Source organism: Danio rerio, chromosome 19, assembly GCF_049306965.1.
Source record: "Danio rerio strain Tuebingen ecotype United States chromosome 19, GRCz12tu, whole genome shotgun sequence".
In the NCBI taxonomy this organism is placed as follows: domain Eukaryota; kingdom Metazoa; phylum Chordata; class Actinopteri; order Cypriniformes; family Danionidae; genus Danio; species Danio rerio.
The window spans coordinates 27493248-27510000 of record NC_133194.1 but is presented as its reverse complement, the minus strand read 5'-3'; the positions used below and the strand labels follow the sequence as shown (position 1 = coordinate 27510000).

The 16753-nt window shown below is 33.9% G+C and overlaps 1 protein-coding gene across 2 annotated transcripts in view; it reads left to right on the top strand.

Annotated features, from left to right (window-relative positions):
• ptp4a3a (protein tyrosine phosphatase 4A3a) overlaps positions 1–9588 on the top strand; it is a 60303-nt gene extending 50715 nt beyond the window's left edge. Inside the window, exons 5-6 of one of the 2 annotated variants that reach the window (XM_005170023.2) lie at positions 3994–4068; positions 8587–9588. In XM_005170023.2, the coding sequence (XP_005170080.1) occupies positions 3994–4068; positions 8587–8704 (193 nt within the window). In that variant the 3' untranslated portion in view covers positions 8705–9588. 2 annotated transcript variants of the gene reach the window in all.
• The last annotated feature ends 7165 nt before the right edge of the window (positions 9589–16753 follow it).

Below are 16753 nucleotides of genomic sequence, written 5' to 3'. Positions count from 1 at the left end.
AAAGTATATTCATTCCAATATTCATTCAGAATATTAAAGTTTTGATTGAGCATTTGTTTTTACTGACAAATTTTAATTGGATTAACATTTATTAGTCCTATGTCTTACCCAGAATATGAATACAAATAAATAGGTTTAGATCATGCACTTTAATCATTACAACTGGGATGTGAAGAGACAACATTGTTTTTTTCTGATTGAATATCTATTGCCCCTTTATATCAGCCCCTCTGTTTATGAATGTGCTCAGCAGGTGAAAGCAGGCAGTGTTTATCGGCTGTTTGAACACACTCAACTGCATGTGCATTCTCACTATTGTTGCAATGCAGTCAAATGCGTTTTCGACGACCTCTGGAAGTGGTTTGATTTTGTAACAAGTTTAAACATTTCACACCTTGTTTACACCTGTACCTAGTGTTGTCCATTTATGATCCGATCGACACAAAATACATCTTAATACCAGATGTAAGCAGGGCCTCTGTACTCCTATTCCATTCCAACTTTGTGACAGATGCAAATCGACCATTTTTTGATCTGTAGAAAATCAGTGGGTGCTGATTCATAGCAAGAACAAGGATCAGGACAAAAATAAGGATTTAGTTCTCAAAAGCAATATTGCACAACATTATGTACTCTTGCAGTCATAAATATGGAACAGTATGTGTCTCTTAAGGAGCTCCTTCAGATGATGTATTTATGGTCTCTGTTGGCGCACGTACAGCGAAACAAAACACCCCAAACGATGGCTATAAAACAGCGAGTGACGTTCAGAGGAGGAGGAGGTAGACTGGCCTCGCTGCTCTCGTCTTTTGGGTGGTAAAACCCAGTCTCTGACGCACTTCATGCACTTCCAAAGGGAATCGGCCTCGACTCTTGAAAGAGTGCCAGTGTTTTTTTGGCCTGACTCGTTTATTTTCATCTAATTCAGATGGCTACACTGTTTAGAGTTGGGCTTATTTCATAAGATTTAGCTGAATTCACTGTACAGTGTTTGTTTAAAAGTGAAGCATTGAGGTTCGAGGATTAAAAATTGCGTTGCTGTCTCTGCAGATATGAATAATATCCCAGTTTGTAACTTGTTAAAGAGAGCTATGCTGTTACTTTTGTATCAGATGGGATTTCAGATCCCAAAGACATTAAATGGGACCCTAATCATATGCAGAGACTTTTAGTGACTCTTTTTACACCTAGGGACAACACTAAAAGTAATATTTCACCAATCACTTTTATTAGATGATTGTGAAAGACCATATATACGTGTGTGTGTGTGTGTGTGTGTGTGTGTGTGTGTGTGTGTGTGTGTGTGTGTGTGTGTCATCATTTTAATTTATTTTTTTTACTGTATGAAAGAGAATCGGGCAATGCTGCATCTAACTTGTACTTTAGAGCTAGTATTTTTTTTATCAAAGATCAAGGAATAATTGAACTGCTCTAATAAGTAAATGAAGTTGTTTGTTTGTGTGTGTCTGTTAGGCTTGGTACATTCTAGGGGTGTAACGTATCACGGTTGATCTGTGATTTGTAGGGATCACAACCCACGATTTGGAACATGAGTGACTCGCAGATTAATAAATTTTTTACTGGTAGATTAATCCTATAATTGTAACGATTGCAGAGAGATCACTTCTCGCGTCATTCAAATCACATGTTTGAAAGCATTTAGGCTTTCCTGTAAAGTACAGTGATAATGGAAGAAGTTGTGGTAGGTTATTCGGATGTGGTGGGTTATTAAAGGTGTTTTCTGTCACTACTTGTTTAGCCTGCATCAATGCATTCAGTGTAAGCTGCCTGATTAATCGTGAAAAGATTAGGATCTCAACACCCACGCAACATAAATCATAAATGTTGCTGATTTGCATATGTTTATTAATCTTTCAGTTCGCTGCATTGAAATTTGTGTTTGAAAAAGGCAAAAATCAAGGAAGAGATTGAGTGTTTAGTCTTTTGAGTTAGTTATGAAGTTAAAACAGTCAAATAACACAAGTATTTGGATAACAGTTTATAGTTTAGATATAACCACTGATGTTTATGGTAAAGATTAAAATCACATCACATCACAATTAACGATGCTTAAATTTAGGTTGCATCAATAGGTGGCAACAATCAGCCATCAAAAATATGCCACTGAATAATTCTTGAAAAATGACACATCTAGCAATGAAAGATGAAGTTTTATGAGTGAATAACTAAATCATTTATTTAAAATGAGACTAAAATATTCACTGCTAGCACATGTGTTACTGATAACGCTAAATGTAAAAATCTAACATTATCATTTGTACAATAAATATGGGTTGTACAAATGATAATGTTAGATTTTTACATTTAGCGTTATCAGTAACACATGTGCTAGCAGTGAATGTTTTTACAGTACTTAATATTTTACAATTTATTTTTATTCAGCTGATTATTTCTTTATTTTATTTTTAATAAAACTACAGGTTCTAAGTTATGTTTGTTAAAACCAAAAGTGTCTTGCAGTATAGTTTTTGTAATAAATGGAAAGCAAATTACATTTGTCTCCTCCCTTTTTTGGCTGATCCGAAAAATGGTCCAATCCGTGACTAAAAAAAACATTGTGATTCAAAACACCACTATTACATTCACAAATTTAAGCATTCACTACTAATAAGGGTAAAGTGCTGGATTTGACACTACAAGAAAGGCTAATGGGCTTCCAAATACAGTTGTTATCAAAAATTTGCAGAGTTAGCATTATGATAATGATAGTTCACCAAAATAATCACTGTCATCGTTTATCCACACTTTATCTTCTGTTGAATACTAAAGAAGATGTTTAAGAATGTTGCAAACTAGTAGCTTTTTTTTTTTTTTTTTTTTTTTTTTTTTTACAATTGATGTCATTAGCTATGTTTCCATCCACCTATTTTTTGCATTTTGGATATGCACATACAACAACGGTTGATTGAAACACTTTTACCAAACAAACTCCGGTGTGTGCATTAAAAAAGGTCATGTGATTTTGTTATAAGACATTATGTGATAAAAATGTGTGTAAATGACAAACCAGCAGGCTAAAACATCTGAAATGTTGTTTTGGTTATTCTAAAATCCTTTAACCGTTTCAGTATTAGTGTTATTATACCTTCAGAATCAAGAGCATCTGTGTTCCATGTCTCGCGCCACCATCAGTTAATTGCATAATTGCATGTCGACATTGTCTTCTGAGATGCAATTTATTAAATAAAGAAAAGATTGACGCAGCTTCTCCTACCGCAGCAAAAATTTTGTTGTTACTTTTGATATTTAGATATTTATTTATATTTCAGGTAATCAGAAAGTAACTATTTTGTACTCTTTGACTTGAGTGGAAACGCTGGATTAAACCTCATATTTGAGTGTTTACTTTTTAGAAAGTAATTAAACCGTAATAAAATGAACAAAAACAGCTAATTCAAGTCATAGATCGAAAATAAATGTAGTCCGTTCTTGAAGTTCAGTAGATTCAAGTGTCCAAGCAAACTGTAGGAGCCATACATTTTATATTGGTGATTGGCCACAAGTTGTCTGTATCAGACTATAAAACTGTGGCTTCACTGCATGGAGGAAGAGAGCAATGGTAGGAAGCACACAGTTTTTGACCATAACTCAACGTAACAACTTAAGGTAACAGAGAAGTGTGCATTATAAAGTAAGGAAAATTGATTAAGGATTTCTGTTGATTGGGAAATAGAGACGTTTTTATTTGCATCTATTTTGCCTACGGACTTTGACTTTTACGCTTAAAAAACTTGCTTGCTCTACCAACAATAGCGACAATTGGAAAGTCGCTACACAAACATTTCAAAATATAGAAAAAATGTATTAAATGCAAACTACAATTTTGTTTCTTATCAAATAAGTGATCACAAAAAATACCAAAGAAAGCACTACTTTGCTAGATTAGGTTTGTACTTGTCACACACATACAGAAGTGTGTTTGGGTTTGTATTGCAGTTCTCTCATTATACCGTATGTGTTGTTGTTTTGCAGAGCTCCAGTACTCGTGGCTGTGGCCTTGATTGAAAGTGGGATGAAGTATGAAGATGCCATCCAGTTCATCAGACAGTACGTACATCTCTCTCTCTTGACTTCTTTTAAGGACGACAGGCCTCAAGCTCTTGACGTCAGCTGCCGTATTCATACGAGTGGATCTTAAATGCTGGTTCTCTGCCGCTATGCTTAGCAGAGTGCATTTTGATAGCAAGGCTAAGCTTAAAGCTTTCAGAGCGCACAAGTTTTGCAGTTGACCCTTTGTCAAGCTCCAACCCTCTCAGTTACTGTTCCCTTGCATTTTCAGTGCTATTTTCAGTCCAGTGTGGGCTGGAATGAAACGTGACATTTAAGGCTGGGTATCGATTTAGATGTCCTGATTAGATTTAGTGAGTATAGACTTAAATTCGAAGCCATTTACTAAACATGATCATTTAGTTTCTATTAATGTTCATTGTTAACATTTCCGACAGCAGCTGCTGTCATGTGATGACTATAATGTAAAAAATATCTGTCCATTAACAGTTTTTGTATTTTGTGCATCACAAGTGTTTTTGATTTATTTACGTTTGTGAGTTGCACTGTGGAACATTGATATCTACTCTGTCAGCTTTTCATGTTTAAACATCAACTCTACTTCATTGTCATTTTAGTAGATTGAAATAATATAATTAATAAGAAATAATATAGAGAGAGATAAATCTGTAAAATAACAGAAAATGTACTGACAGTTTATGACAAGGTTTTTGTACTGTAATATACAACACCAACCCAGACAATAAATCACTTTAAACTATTCAAAATGTTAATAAAGTCAGGTTTTTTTATTTTTCAAGGTTAAACGTTGTTTAAAAGATCAAGGTTCTATAATGCAATTCTAAATCATAAATAAACAGGCAATATATTTGTTCTAAGTTTTGTTTAGATTTTTGTAAATTTTTGGCTGTGTTATTAGAAATCGCTGAAATTGTTTGGTGTAGTAATATGGAAGTGTAATGATCAAGACCTGCCGAGTAGGGTCTGTCTGCGGACTGCAAGACAGGGGCGGAACATAAAGGGGCATAACTTGTAATATGTTAAGAGGCATAACTTGAAGTTATGGAGACCCACATGTCAAAACTATGTTGTCGGCACAATGGCACTGTACATCAGTAATTAACATCCAAACCTACTCCACACCTAAACCCAACCATCACAGTTATTACCGTCGATACCTTCCCCAAACCTAAACCCAACCATATCCGTTATTAACGTCTATACCTACCACAACCCTAAACCTAACCATCAATGTTATTAACATCTACACCTTCCCCAACCCTAAACCCAACCATAACAGTTATTAACGTCTATACTTACCACAACCCTAAACCCAACTATCAGTGTAATTAATGTCTATACCTTCCCCTACCCTAAACCCAATTATCAAAGTCATTAACGTCTACACCTCCCCATACCTAAACCCAACCATCATCTTTATTAACGTCTACACCTTACCCAAACCTAAACCCAACCATCATCTTTATTAACGTCTACACCTTACCCAAACCTAAACCCAACCATCATAGTTATTGTCCATATCTACCCCAAACCTAAACCCAACCATCATTTTTATTAACGTCTACACCTACCCTAACCCTAAACCCAACCATCACAGTTATTAATGTCTACACCTAACCCAAACTTAAACCCAACCATCAACATTATTAACGTCTACACCTTCCCAACCCTAAACCTAACCATCATAGTTATTAATGTCTACACCTTCCCAAAAGCTAAACCCAAATATCACAGTTTTTAACATACAGTTGTGGACGCGCACACCATTGTACTTGCAACCACAGGGGGTGACACAGAGTAGGCTGTCATGACAAAACAGATGAAGAAGTGAGCAGGTTGCTTGGTGGAGTTGCTAAATAAATCAATATAATAATAAATCAAAATAATTGGTTGTGGATAAAAATCAGGAAATCATTTGGTGATAATGTTCTCTGTTGTCCGCCATCTTGCCAACAACATCTCGTTGTGACATCTCGCAAGGTTCAATGGGATCTCGATAACTGCAAGTTATGCCTCTAATTTGTCTAATTGCTACAAGTTACACCCGTTGTTACGCCCCCATCTCGCAGTCTGCAGACAGATACACAGCCCTCTTTAGGTGTGTGTTTATTTAAAAATAATTGCACACCTTTTAATGTTCATCAACCAATCAGAATCAAGCATTCAACAGCCCTCCTGTGTAAACATCATATAAATGCTACATATATTAAAAAAGCTTTCAATCCTATTCAGCCAAGAGCAGTAATTGTTTTTTATTATTATTATTTGATTACTATTAATGTCATAAACAGTGTGTTATTGGGATGCTCGTGCTTCAAGAACTTAGATAATGTGTCTGAATTGCTTTCACTTTAGACTTTACTGACGGTTTACAAAATGGGAATTTAGAGCGTGAATTTGACCATTCCAGCTGCAATAAGCCTTAAAAGTAATGTGAAATAAGCTCTCACATGCTGAGGTGTCTCTTTCTGTGTGACGCTTTTGTTGTGTCTGCCGCAGAAAGGCATCTCTTACACATTTTTTAATTAGTCATCGAACACGTCCCACTCTTTCTTTGGGTTCATCCATGTTCCTTTGCTGCTCTGATGTACAGTATTTGTCTACAGGTAAATTATATTGAAAAACAAAAATCGATTTATGTTAGGAATACACTGACATTTTCAATTTTGGATCTAAACCAAAACTCTTCTAGATACACTTGGATGAAATAATTAAACTGAAAATACTTTATTTAAATAGTAATTATACTGTTTTATTAAAAATAATTATGTAACAATTAATCTCAGTAACTTGAATTACGATGAAAAAGTAAAAACACAAGCCAACAAAATAACCATATTTTATTAGTAATGAATGAGTTGAGATGCGTCATTTTACCTGTGTTGCCCTGACAGTAGCACTATTTTAAACAGCACATTTTGGTGGAGTTTGCTTTGTGTAAATCATACACATATATATACTGTACAGTGCTCAGCATATATAAGTACACCCCTCATAAATCTATCTTTTAAATTTATATTTTTAGTAGGAAGCTACACTATATTATATTTGTGCATATATATTAGATTAATCAGTACTGAAGCCAAATCTGGAGCTTATCTAACAAAAAAATAACTTACAATAATGGTCCAAAAACTAGTACACCCAAATGTATGTTACTGAGAAAAAGTATTTTATATATATATATATATATATATATATATATATATATATATATATATATATATATATATATATATATATACACACACACACACACACACACACACACACACACACACACACACACACACACACACACACACACACACACACACACACACAGTTGAAGTCAGAATTATTAGCCCCCTTTTGAGTTTTTTCCTTTTTTAAATATTTCCCAAATAATGTCTAACAGAGCAAGGAAATTTTCACAGTATGTCTGATAATATTTTTTCTTTTGGAGAAAGTCTTATTTGTTTTATTTCGGCAAGAATAAAATAAGTTTAAAAAAAATTTTAAAGACATTTTTGGGACAAAATTATTAGCCTCTTTAAGCTAATTTTTTTTTCAATAGTGTACAGAACAAACCATTGTTATACAATAACTTGCCTAATTACCCTAACCTGCCTAGTTAACCTAATTAACCTAGTACAGTCTTTAAATGTCACTTTAAGCTGTATAGAAGTGTCTTGAAAATATCAAGTAAAATATTATTTACTGTCATTACGGAAAAGATAAAATAAATCAGTTATTAGAAATAGGGTTTTAAAACTATTATGCTTAGAAATGTGATGAAACAATCTTCCCTCCATTAAACAGAAATTGTGGGAAAAAATAAACAGTGGCGCTAATAATACAGGGGGGCTAAAATTCTGACTTTTGTGTGTGTGTGTGTGTGTGTGTGTGTGTGTGTGTGTGTGTGTGTGTGTGTGTGTGTATACACACACACACACACACACACATATACACCAAAATATATTACATTTTATTCTGAGAAACAGATAAAAATATTCCTTTTTAAAGTAGGGTGTACTCATTTATGCTGAGCACTGCATGTTTACATGAGCCGAGTATCCACACAACAGAATACTTTGAGCAAAGCACATGTGCAATCTAGTTTACTGTGCAATCGCTGCTCTTTTACTTTAGTTTGCCCTGTATCAAATCATCTTTGCGCTGTGCAAGCTATTGAAGTAAATGGGTTTCATAGCGCAGTTCTTTCCGCATCTGATGTAAAAGCTGATTCATACCTGTAGGAAGCGTGAGACCTACATGCTGAGCACTACTGAACAGTGTGGTGCAGCACAGCCTTTTTGGTTCATATTTTCAACCATATTTCTTTTTGGCCAAAAACCAAAAATGCCATTTTTGATGGCTGAAAATTTGTTGGATCCCTCTTTTAAAAGTTTTTGAGAATTTATATCAGATTTGTATTTATTTATTTATTTATTGACATCACAAAGCCTTTCTGATGAAAAAAAAAATGTAATGTAATGAAATAGAAAATCTACATATTCTTTGTTAATTGTTTTTGTTTGTTCTTTGCTTTGGCAGGAAGCGCAGAGGTGCAATAAACAGCAAGCAGCTGACGTATCTAGAGAAATATCGGCCCAAACAGAGACTGCGCTACAAGCACCCGCACATTTTCAAGAACAAGTGCTGTATCATGTGACTGCGAAAGCAAACTCCACTGTTCTGAAGCCAGATCAAGCTGATGGACTGGGCCACAACCCATGCACTTTGCTGATTTGCTATTAAAACAAGAACTGATTTGGTCTGGACGAAAACCCCACTGGTGCCTCAATCCTCCTCACTTTGATTGTGGTGTGGAAACTGCCATGGCTTTTCTGAGGTCTAAAAGGCTGTGTATCTCCAAAGTTCAGGGGATAGAGTGAAAGCCGCCTTTGACCCTGCACCAGGACCGACTCCTAAATCATGCCTCAAATGATCGTGATTGTCTGAAAGAGCCAGTCAGTGTGAAAATGTGAATTGTGGATTTAAAAAAAAAAAAATCTGTGCTCTCTCACTTATTTTTTTTCTTTCTACCGCTTTTCTGCTCTGCTTTTCCAGGAGTCTGTTTTGTTTTCAGATGACTATAGTTCCTTTAACACATTCAGTTTTCAGCACAAATCTTCTTATAGGTCAATTTTCCCATGATGCTTTTATGTTTTGTGAGCAAACAATGGTTACATTGGACTAATGAAGGGCTCATCTGAAAGAACTCTGCTGTTCCTATTAAAGCGAGTGCCAGACACTAAATTGTTTCTGTAAGCCACATGAAGGTCAATGAGTTTAACAACCAAGATGTTTCTTCTGCGTGTTTATCTGCTTAAAATCAGCCCTTGTGTTTGTTGAAGTAATTTTAATGTGATGGGACTGACTGCAGGGTCTGTTTATGATACTTGTCCATTCAGGTCAACAGAGATGGGATGGTAAAAAATGACCCTGTGTGAATGAATTCTGAGATGAGACTGTGGTTTAAAGTTGTTTTACTCTGTTTTTTTAAGGACACACCTCCAGCTGCATAATAAAAATAAAGGCTGTTGCAATCATGAATCCGGACTGTGTGTTTTGTTGTCAAGGGACTTCATCAGGTCAAATGGGAATGAATATTCCCTTACTGCCCTCTGCAGGACAAATATGCTCTGTGCTCTTGAAGAGCCCGCACAGACGGAGTCAAAAACAGATATTTTACCATAGCACTGACTTATGACATTTTTAGGTTAGAAAATTTAAGATTTATAATTGCCTTAATGGCTGAACATGAACTTATATCAAATACTTACTATGTTAATCAATCAGAGAGTATTAAATTGTTACCACTGCAAATTACTGGTTCAATAAATTAGCTCCTTAATTGTTTGGGCGTAAATGATTTAACAATTACCAATCACCGTAGGCTATGTAACACATAATTTAAATACATGTCAGTCCCTCTTTGTAATATGTAGCCAGGCATCATATAAACTAAATGAAAACCCTAACTAAAGGCAAACACATTCTTGCTCAACTTGTGTCACCACAGCGGAATGAACCTACAATCCCATTAAAAATAAACAAATTACATAGTCAAACTCAGGCTGTAGCCAGCCTGGTGAAAGGGGTGGTTCTTTTTTCTCAAAATGTGGACCTTTTTGCAGTTATATGCCTCATATTCTATTCAATTAGGAGATTTAAATGCTGCATTTTAGGGAAGTTTAAATCAGTATTTCTGCTGCATTAGCTAGTTGGCTGGTCATCATAACCACACTTTTTGATGTACCAAAAACATTTCCTAAAGATTTAGAATAAAGAAGAATAAAGAAAACATAATGATAATAATGTAGAGCTTCACATTTTTTTTACAAGCCTCTTTTGGAAAAAAACAAAAAAAAAAGAAAAGAAACTTGAAAATGCATGGAGAGCAACAATAGCCAAAAAAAAAAAGTATTCAAATGAATTTAACATGGTCTGCTTTTAGTGCTTGACAAGTTTTTATTGGTAGTTTTTGTTTCAAGAAAGGTCCAAGATTTAGAATAAAAGTTACTTGTAACAGGTTTTCTCTAATTAAACTATAGCGAAAGATGACTTCGCTTACATCCGATACAATTGTTAAGTAATTCTGAAGTGGGTTAACTGACTTTGAAACTTTAACTTAAACAGGCATATATATATATATATATATATATATATATATATATATATATATATATATATATATATATATATATATATATATATATATATTATATTATATTTATAACATTAACCAAACATTTGAAATTCAGTGACACCAAACATCCGTCCTCAGGAGGAAATTGAAAGCTCATCGCAAAGGACTCTGGTTGAACTGAATCTGGCAACCTGCATGTGTAGAGCCCTAAAGCTTTGTTGATTTGACACACATCCACATCCAAAAAGCCGACAGATCTTGTGTCCTGATTGTGGTTTTTAATGGCCTCATTTTTTGGAAAAATGGACCAAACATGCTGTGCGCATATATACATATATAATATGTAATATATATATATATATATATATATATATATATATATAAATATATATAAATAAATAAACAATTATACACACACACACACACACACATATATATATATATATATGTGTGTGTGTGTGTGTGTGTGTGTGTGTGTGTGTATAATTGTTTATTATTTTTTGCTGTTTAAACTATGTCTGGATAAAGTTAAAACATAATAAAAAAAATCTCAATAATAAAAGCTACTAATGTGCTGTCATTTCAAAGTAAATAATTGTGTTTTTGGGGAAAATCATTTTGTTAATATACTTTCTTTTAAATATGTTATTGTATTATTATTATATATTTTAAATTCTCTTGAGAAAGTTAATTCTATACATTATGTCATTTAAAATTACATTAAATATTATTGGGCCTATTTTAGGCTTTTAGACATTTTGGCTAACCATAATTGACTCTTTTTATTGATTATTAAAGCATTTTTTGACTATTACGCCTTTCATCATTGTAAAATGTGCTTCAACTTAAAATACATGTATTTGCAGTTGTATAATGCGCAGCCTTCACAGATTATTGGTTTGATGATGAATTTAGAATGTATTCGATTTTTTGATTGATTATGGTTATTGTTTCTCGGTTATTGACACTTTTTTTCAGACTTGGACTACGGCTTTGGATTTTTATCTGGTTTTGACGATTGGCTTTGACTCGGTTTTGGATTTCCGTTAACGACCCTTTTCTGCACTTGACTCACAGCTTTGGACACCCCTCAGATTGGTAATCACGAATATAAAACCCCATTTTAAAATGGGAGTTTTATCAATGTGTGTAAGTATGCGATGTTTACACATTAAAAATAACTATTAATTCACAAATGCTTACAGTGAACTTAAAAAAAAAATTATTTAAGACTTCATAAACTCATCAGTATGTGTTGTCATTATTGTTTCATTATTCCTGTAAGTTGTTGTTGGGGAAATAGGCTTAATTCACTCTGTTACTAAACTGTAGTAGATAATTTATACTCACTTTCTCCTGTATTGCTCTACACAATTGCCCTGATTTCTTCCAAAAACTCTTTCTTGTGCAGGAGCAAACACAACGTAAGGTGTTTGGTGTGCCCTTGTCCCTTCTGAGGAAGAAGTCAGATGAGACAGGGGCTTCCTCTAGCACTCTCACACTTAGTGGGCTTCCTGGAGAAGCATGGTGAATGCTGTGTTTCACAGTGTTTCCATGTGTTTGTCACTTATGCTGAGACTGTAAAATACATGTTTGTGTTTAGGCCTCAGTACCAATAGCCTTTTTAGGGTTGGTGGGACACAACTGCACCACCATGAACTGAGGAAATGTTTTGATAAAGGAGGATTTCTAAAGTTGAACACGGAGGATGTTCATTCCTCAGCCTCTGCACTGAAACTTTTCCTCAGTGCACTTCCTGGTGGCCTCATTCCTGATCCACACATGACTGAGCTGCTGGAGGTGTTCATGAGTAAGTTGAGATGCTGATGAGTGAACATTTAGTGTACTTGCTCCACATCCAAATAGATCTATCAAAATCCTGAGATCTTTATCTTGTAGTTTTCAAACTGAGAAAACTTCACCAGGCAGTGAGAAAAATCATGGACACCCTTCCAGAGGAACATTTTAACATCCTGTCCTATTTAGCTTACTTCCTGTAACGAGTGGCTTGAGAGGGTCGTGTCAACCGCATGACCACCACAAACCTGTCCATAGAGTTTGAACCAATCATTTTTCAGTTAGTGTACATCTGTATTCAACTGATGTTGTGTGTACTTCAGAGACATACAGTAACTTCAGGACTGAAGGGTTTTATATCCACCATTTGTAGGATCTGAGAAGAGTCAGAGATCAGTCTGATGGAGCATAAAATAAAGACGGATGTCTGGTACAATTATTAATTTGACATATTTTTGTTAACTTTGTGTGTTAAGTGTTCCTCAAGGCCCAGCAAATCTTGAGGAACAGGAGAAGTGCATCAGTTTCACAGAGTATCTCCTGGACAACCTCAAACATCTACTTCCAAACATGTACCCTCACGCATCTGTCAGCAACACAACAGTGAGTTTAGACTTATGTTTATATTTGTATTTGTGTTTATAATGTTGTGAATCTGATGAAATGATGATAAATAATTATTTTTTTTGGTTTGGTTCATGAGTGAGAGATTCAGAAATGTGTTTGTGTATATGATGAGGCAGACAGTGTGTTTGAGGAGAGAGGAGACATCACCATTGAAGAGTGTGTCCAGCTGCTGCCTCTCACAGAGAACAGGTACAGATGCTGAACACAAACACACACAGCAGACTGATGCTGTTCAGATCACACACACCCACAAATGTTCACACACAGTTATAGTAAAAGATGATTTGTGAAGTGCTAGATATTATACTCATGCCTGTGATCTGTTTGTCTGTTTCTTAAAGGTCCAAGCCACCAAAAGTTGGACAACTTGGGCGTCTCAAAAAAAGATTAACACATTTTTGGAGAAAGTTCGGCTCATGCACTGGCAGGTACAAAGTGCAAGATTTAAAACGTTTAACATTTTATGTATGCTGGTAAAACAAGGGACAAAGGTTTATTTTTGATTATGAAAATACCTAAAGGAAGTTTAAAAATGTACATTAAACTGTAAAGTACATTGGTCTTGAATGTGCTGTCTAAAAAGGTGTTCTCTGTTTTCTTTGTGTCTTATTAATTCCTTTTCCATAAAGCCCCTATAAAGAGAGTAAAGAGCCTTCTGGAGCCGGTGATGGACAAAAGCAACCAATGAGGGTCACCGGAAAACGTTGAGGGCCGGTGAGGGTCACTGAAGGACTGTGAGGGGTTGGTGACATTCACCTGAGTGCACAAATGGTTTGGTGAGGGTCACCAGAGAATAATGTGACTGGTAAGGGTCACCTGAAAACACAGAGTTGGTGAGGGTCACCAGAGGACATAGGACTGGTGAGGGTCATCTCAAGGCATGGAGAGTTAATGAGGGTCACCAGAGGACAATACGACAGGAGAGGGACACCTGAAAACACTGAGGGTTGGTGAGGGTCACCTGAAGACACAGAGGGTTGGTGAGGGTCACTCAATTAAAGCTTGTCATTTTCATTTAATTACTGTCTCTCTTGTTTTTTGTGTCTGTATTCTGCAGTCTTTAGTGTGTAATAGTAGCATTTTCTGCACTCAGATGTTTACAAATCTAAAAACATTTACAATAAAATAAACATGGTATTACAAAACAATAAAATTAAAAATGTATGACATTACATAATTTTGTTTATTTATTATATATAATAAAATGAATGAATGAATGAATGAATGAATGAATGAATGAATGAATGAATGAACGAACGAACGAACGAACGAATGAATGAATGAATTAAACTTAAAATCATGTTACTCTAAACTTAAATAGCAAGTGAATTACACAAGGAGCTGTCTTTATTGTAAGTCAAAGAGAACGTAACCCAGTGTACTCTTGAACATGTCATGAGGTTCTTACTTTCAGACGAATATTAGATGTTGCTGAGTGAATTTACTTTGAGGGACAATTGTAAAACAATGAAATCAAATAAACCAACAGATATTAAAACACATAACAGTAGTTCTCATTGTGTCTTATTGAAGCCAAAGGAAAATACTAACTAAATTAACTAAAATCTTTGTGAATAGTGTGTATGTATTTACTTTGAATATGATTATTATTTACACATTGGGATCTTTATGGAAGATTAAGTTCATCGGAAAGGCCTGTAGATGACACTGTTCACCACATGCTAATACTTAAATCATAATTTTTTTTTTCACTTCATATCATCACTAGATGCACGCTCACGCAGCCAAGCACACGCACGCACGCACACACACACACACACACACACACACACACACACACACACACACACACACACACAATTAAATACCTCATTACTTCAACTTAAATGGAGTAAATTCACATTTCTCATACAGATTTTTTTTTTTTTTTAACTCAATAGGTTTGTTGAAATCGGTTTCCTCAAATGGTTGGAGTTGCCTTAACTTATTAGGGTTTTACAGCGTAGTTTAAAATGTATATACAAATCAACACCAATGGCATGGATCATGGTTTAAACTAGACTTTAAAGGTTTTTTATTGCAGTATCAACAGGCAATTACAACAGATATAAATACAAAGAGATGTATGGAAGTGTAATATAAAATATTACAACAAAAGCAATGTGACAATTTTAAAGAAATATAATAAAGGTAAAGCAAAAGAAAGACAATGAGAAAAAAAGAAACAATAAATAAATAAGAGAGGGCACATGAAAAAAATAATACAAATAAATGTAGAATATTAAATAAAGTACGTCTTTAATAAGTTTTAAATGCTTTCTTATTATGAGACAATGTGATTATTTTTAGGCACAGTTTCAATTCTTGTTTAAAAAATACAAAATTTGGCTTACATTGAGTAGATTTACATTTATGTGTAAAAAAAACACTTTCCAATAAATAAAATGAGGTTTATACAAAGAGTTGAATTAAGGAATTGTTTTTCTAAAATATAGTCTATAGCCTCAAAAAAAAAAAAAAAAAAAACACAAACCTTTTGGACAATTAGAGAATTCACATCAGACAGGAAAGATTTAACAAAGGGACACTCCCAAAACAAGTGAACAACGGAGTCAGAAGAAGCCTCACAGAAAGACCAAGAGACGTTAATGTCATTTTTGAGTTTCTGTTTAACTATAGATAAAATATGTGTAATATTAAAATATATTTCTTTAATTTTATTTATTAAAAATTTTTTTGAGGGAGTGACTAAACCTATGACCATTTAATATCATCAAAAGATTGTTCCAATAAGAAATAGAAGAAAAAAGACTTTTACATGAAAAAGACATGAAAAAGACTTTTAAGATTATTCAGTTCTATATTCTTACTTGTTGCAGACCTATAAGAACAAGCCTAAATGTAATTAACCTACATGAACATTTAGCAGTTAGTATTCTGCCTACAATCTTTAAGTTACACTCATGCAATGTTAAAGCTGTTAGAATTATTAAATATACAATTATTATGGTTAAACTCAATCAGCTATTAAGGTCTACTACAGTAAAACACCGCCATCTAACGGTCAATAATATATACTACTACATTAACTTTAGAAACTACTTCGATTTATCTTAGCTCCTAAAACTGAGTAAATGAGAGACTTTGTATGTATTATTCATAATCTTAAACAAAATCTGTTCTCCAGTTTCTAAATAAAAGTTTATTTAAGAAATTTCATGTAATTACCCAATTGTAACGTATGTAGCCAATTATAATAACAATATATTATTATTATTGTTGTTGTTGTTGTTGTTGTAATATTATTATTGTACAACAACAATAATAATATTAATTATTATTATAACAATAACAACAACAATATGCGTGTATTATAATATAAAATGGATATTGTAATCAAATGTATTTATGACAGAACCTTTTTTTAAAATGTGTTTTTAACAACACAATCATATTAACCATAACAATGGATGACATCAAGTACAATAATAAACTAGGAAAATTTATAATAATAATAATAATAATAATAATAATAAATATAATCTACAGAGGCAAACTATCAAATTGAATATTATAAGTCCTTATAAAATTTCACAGTTTTAAGTTTTTTTCGGCTGTAAACATTTTGTAATTAAACAATTTAAGTCACAATGTAAATTATGCAACTTAAGTAATGAGGAAAAT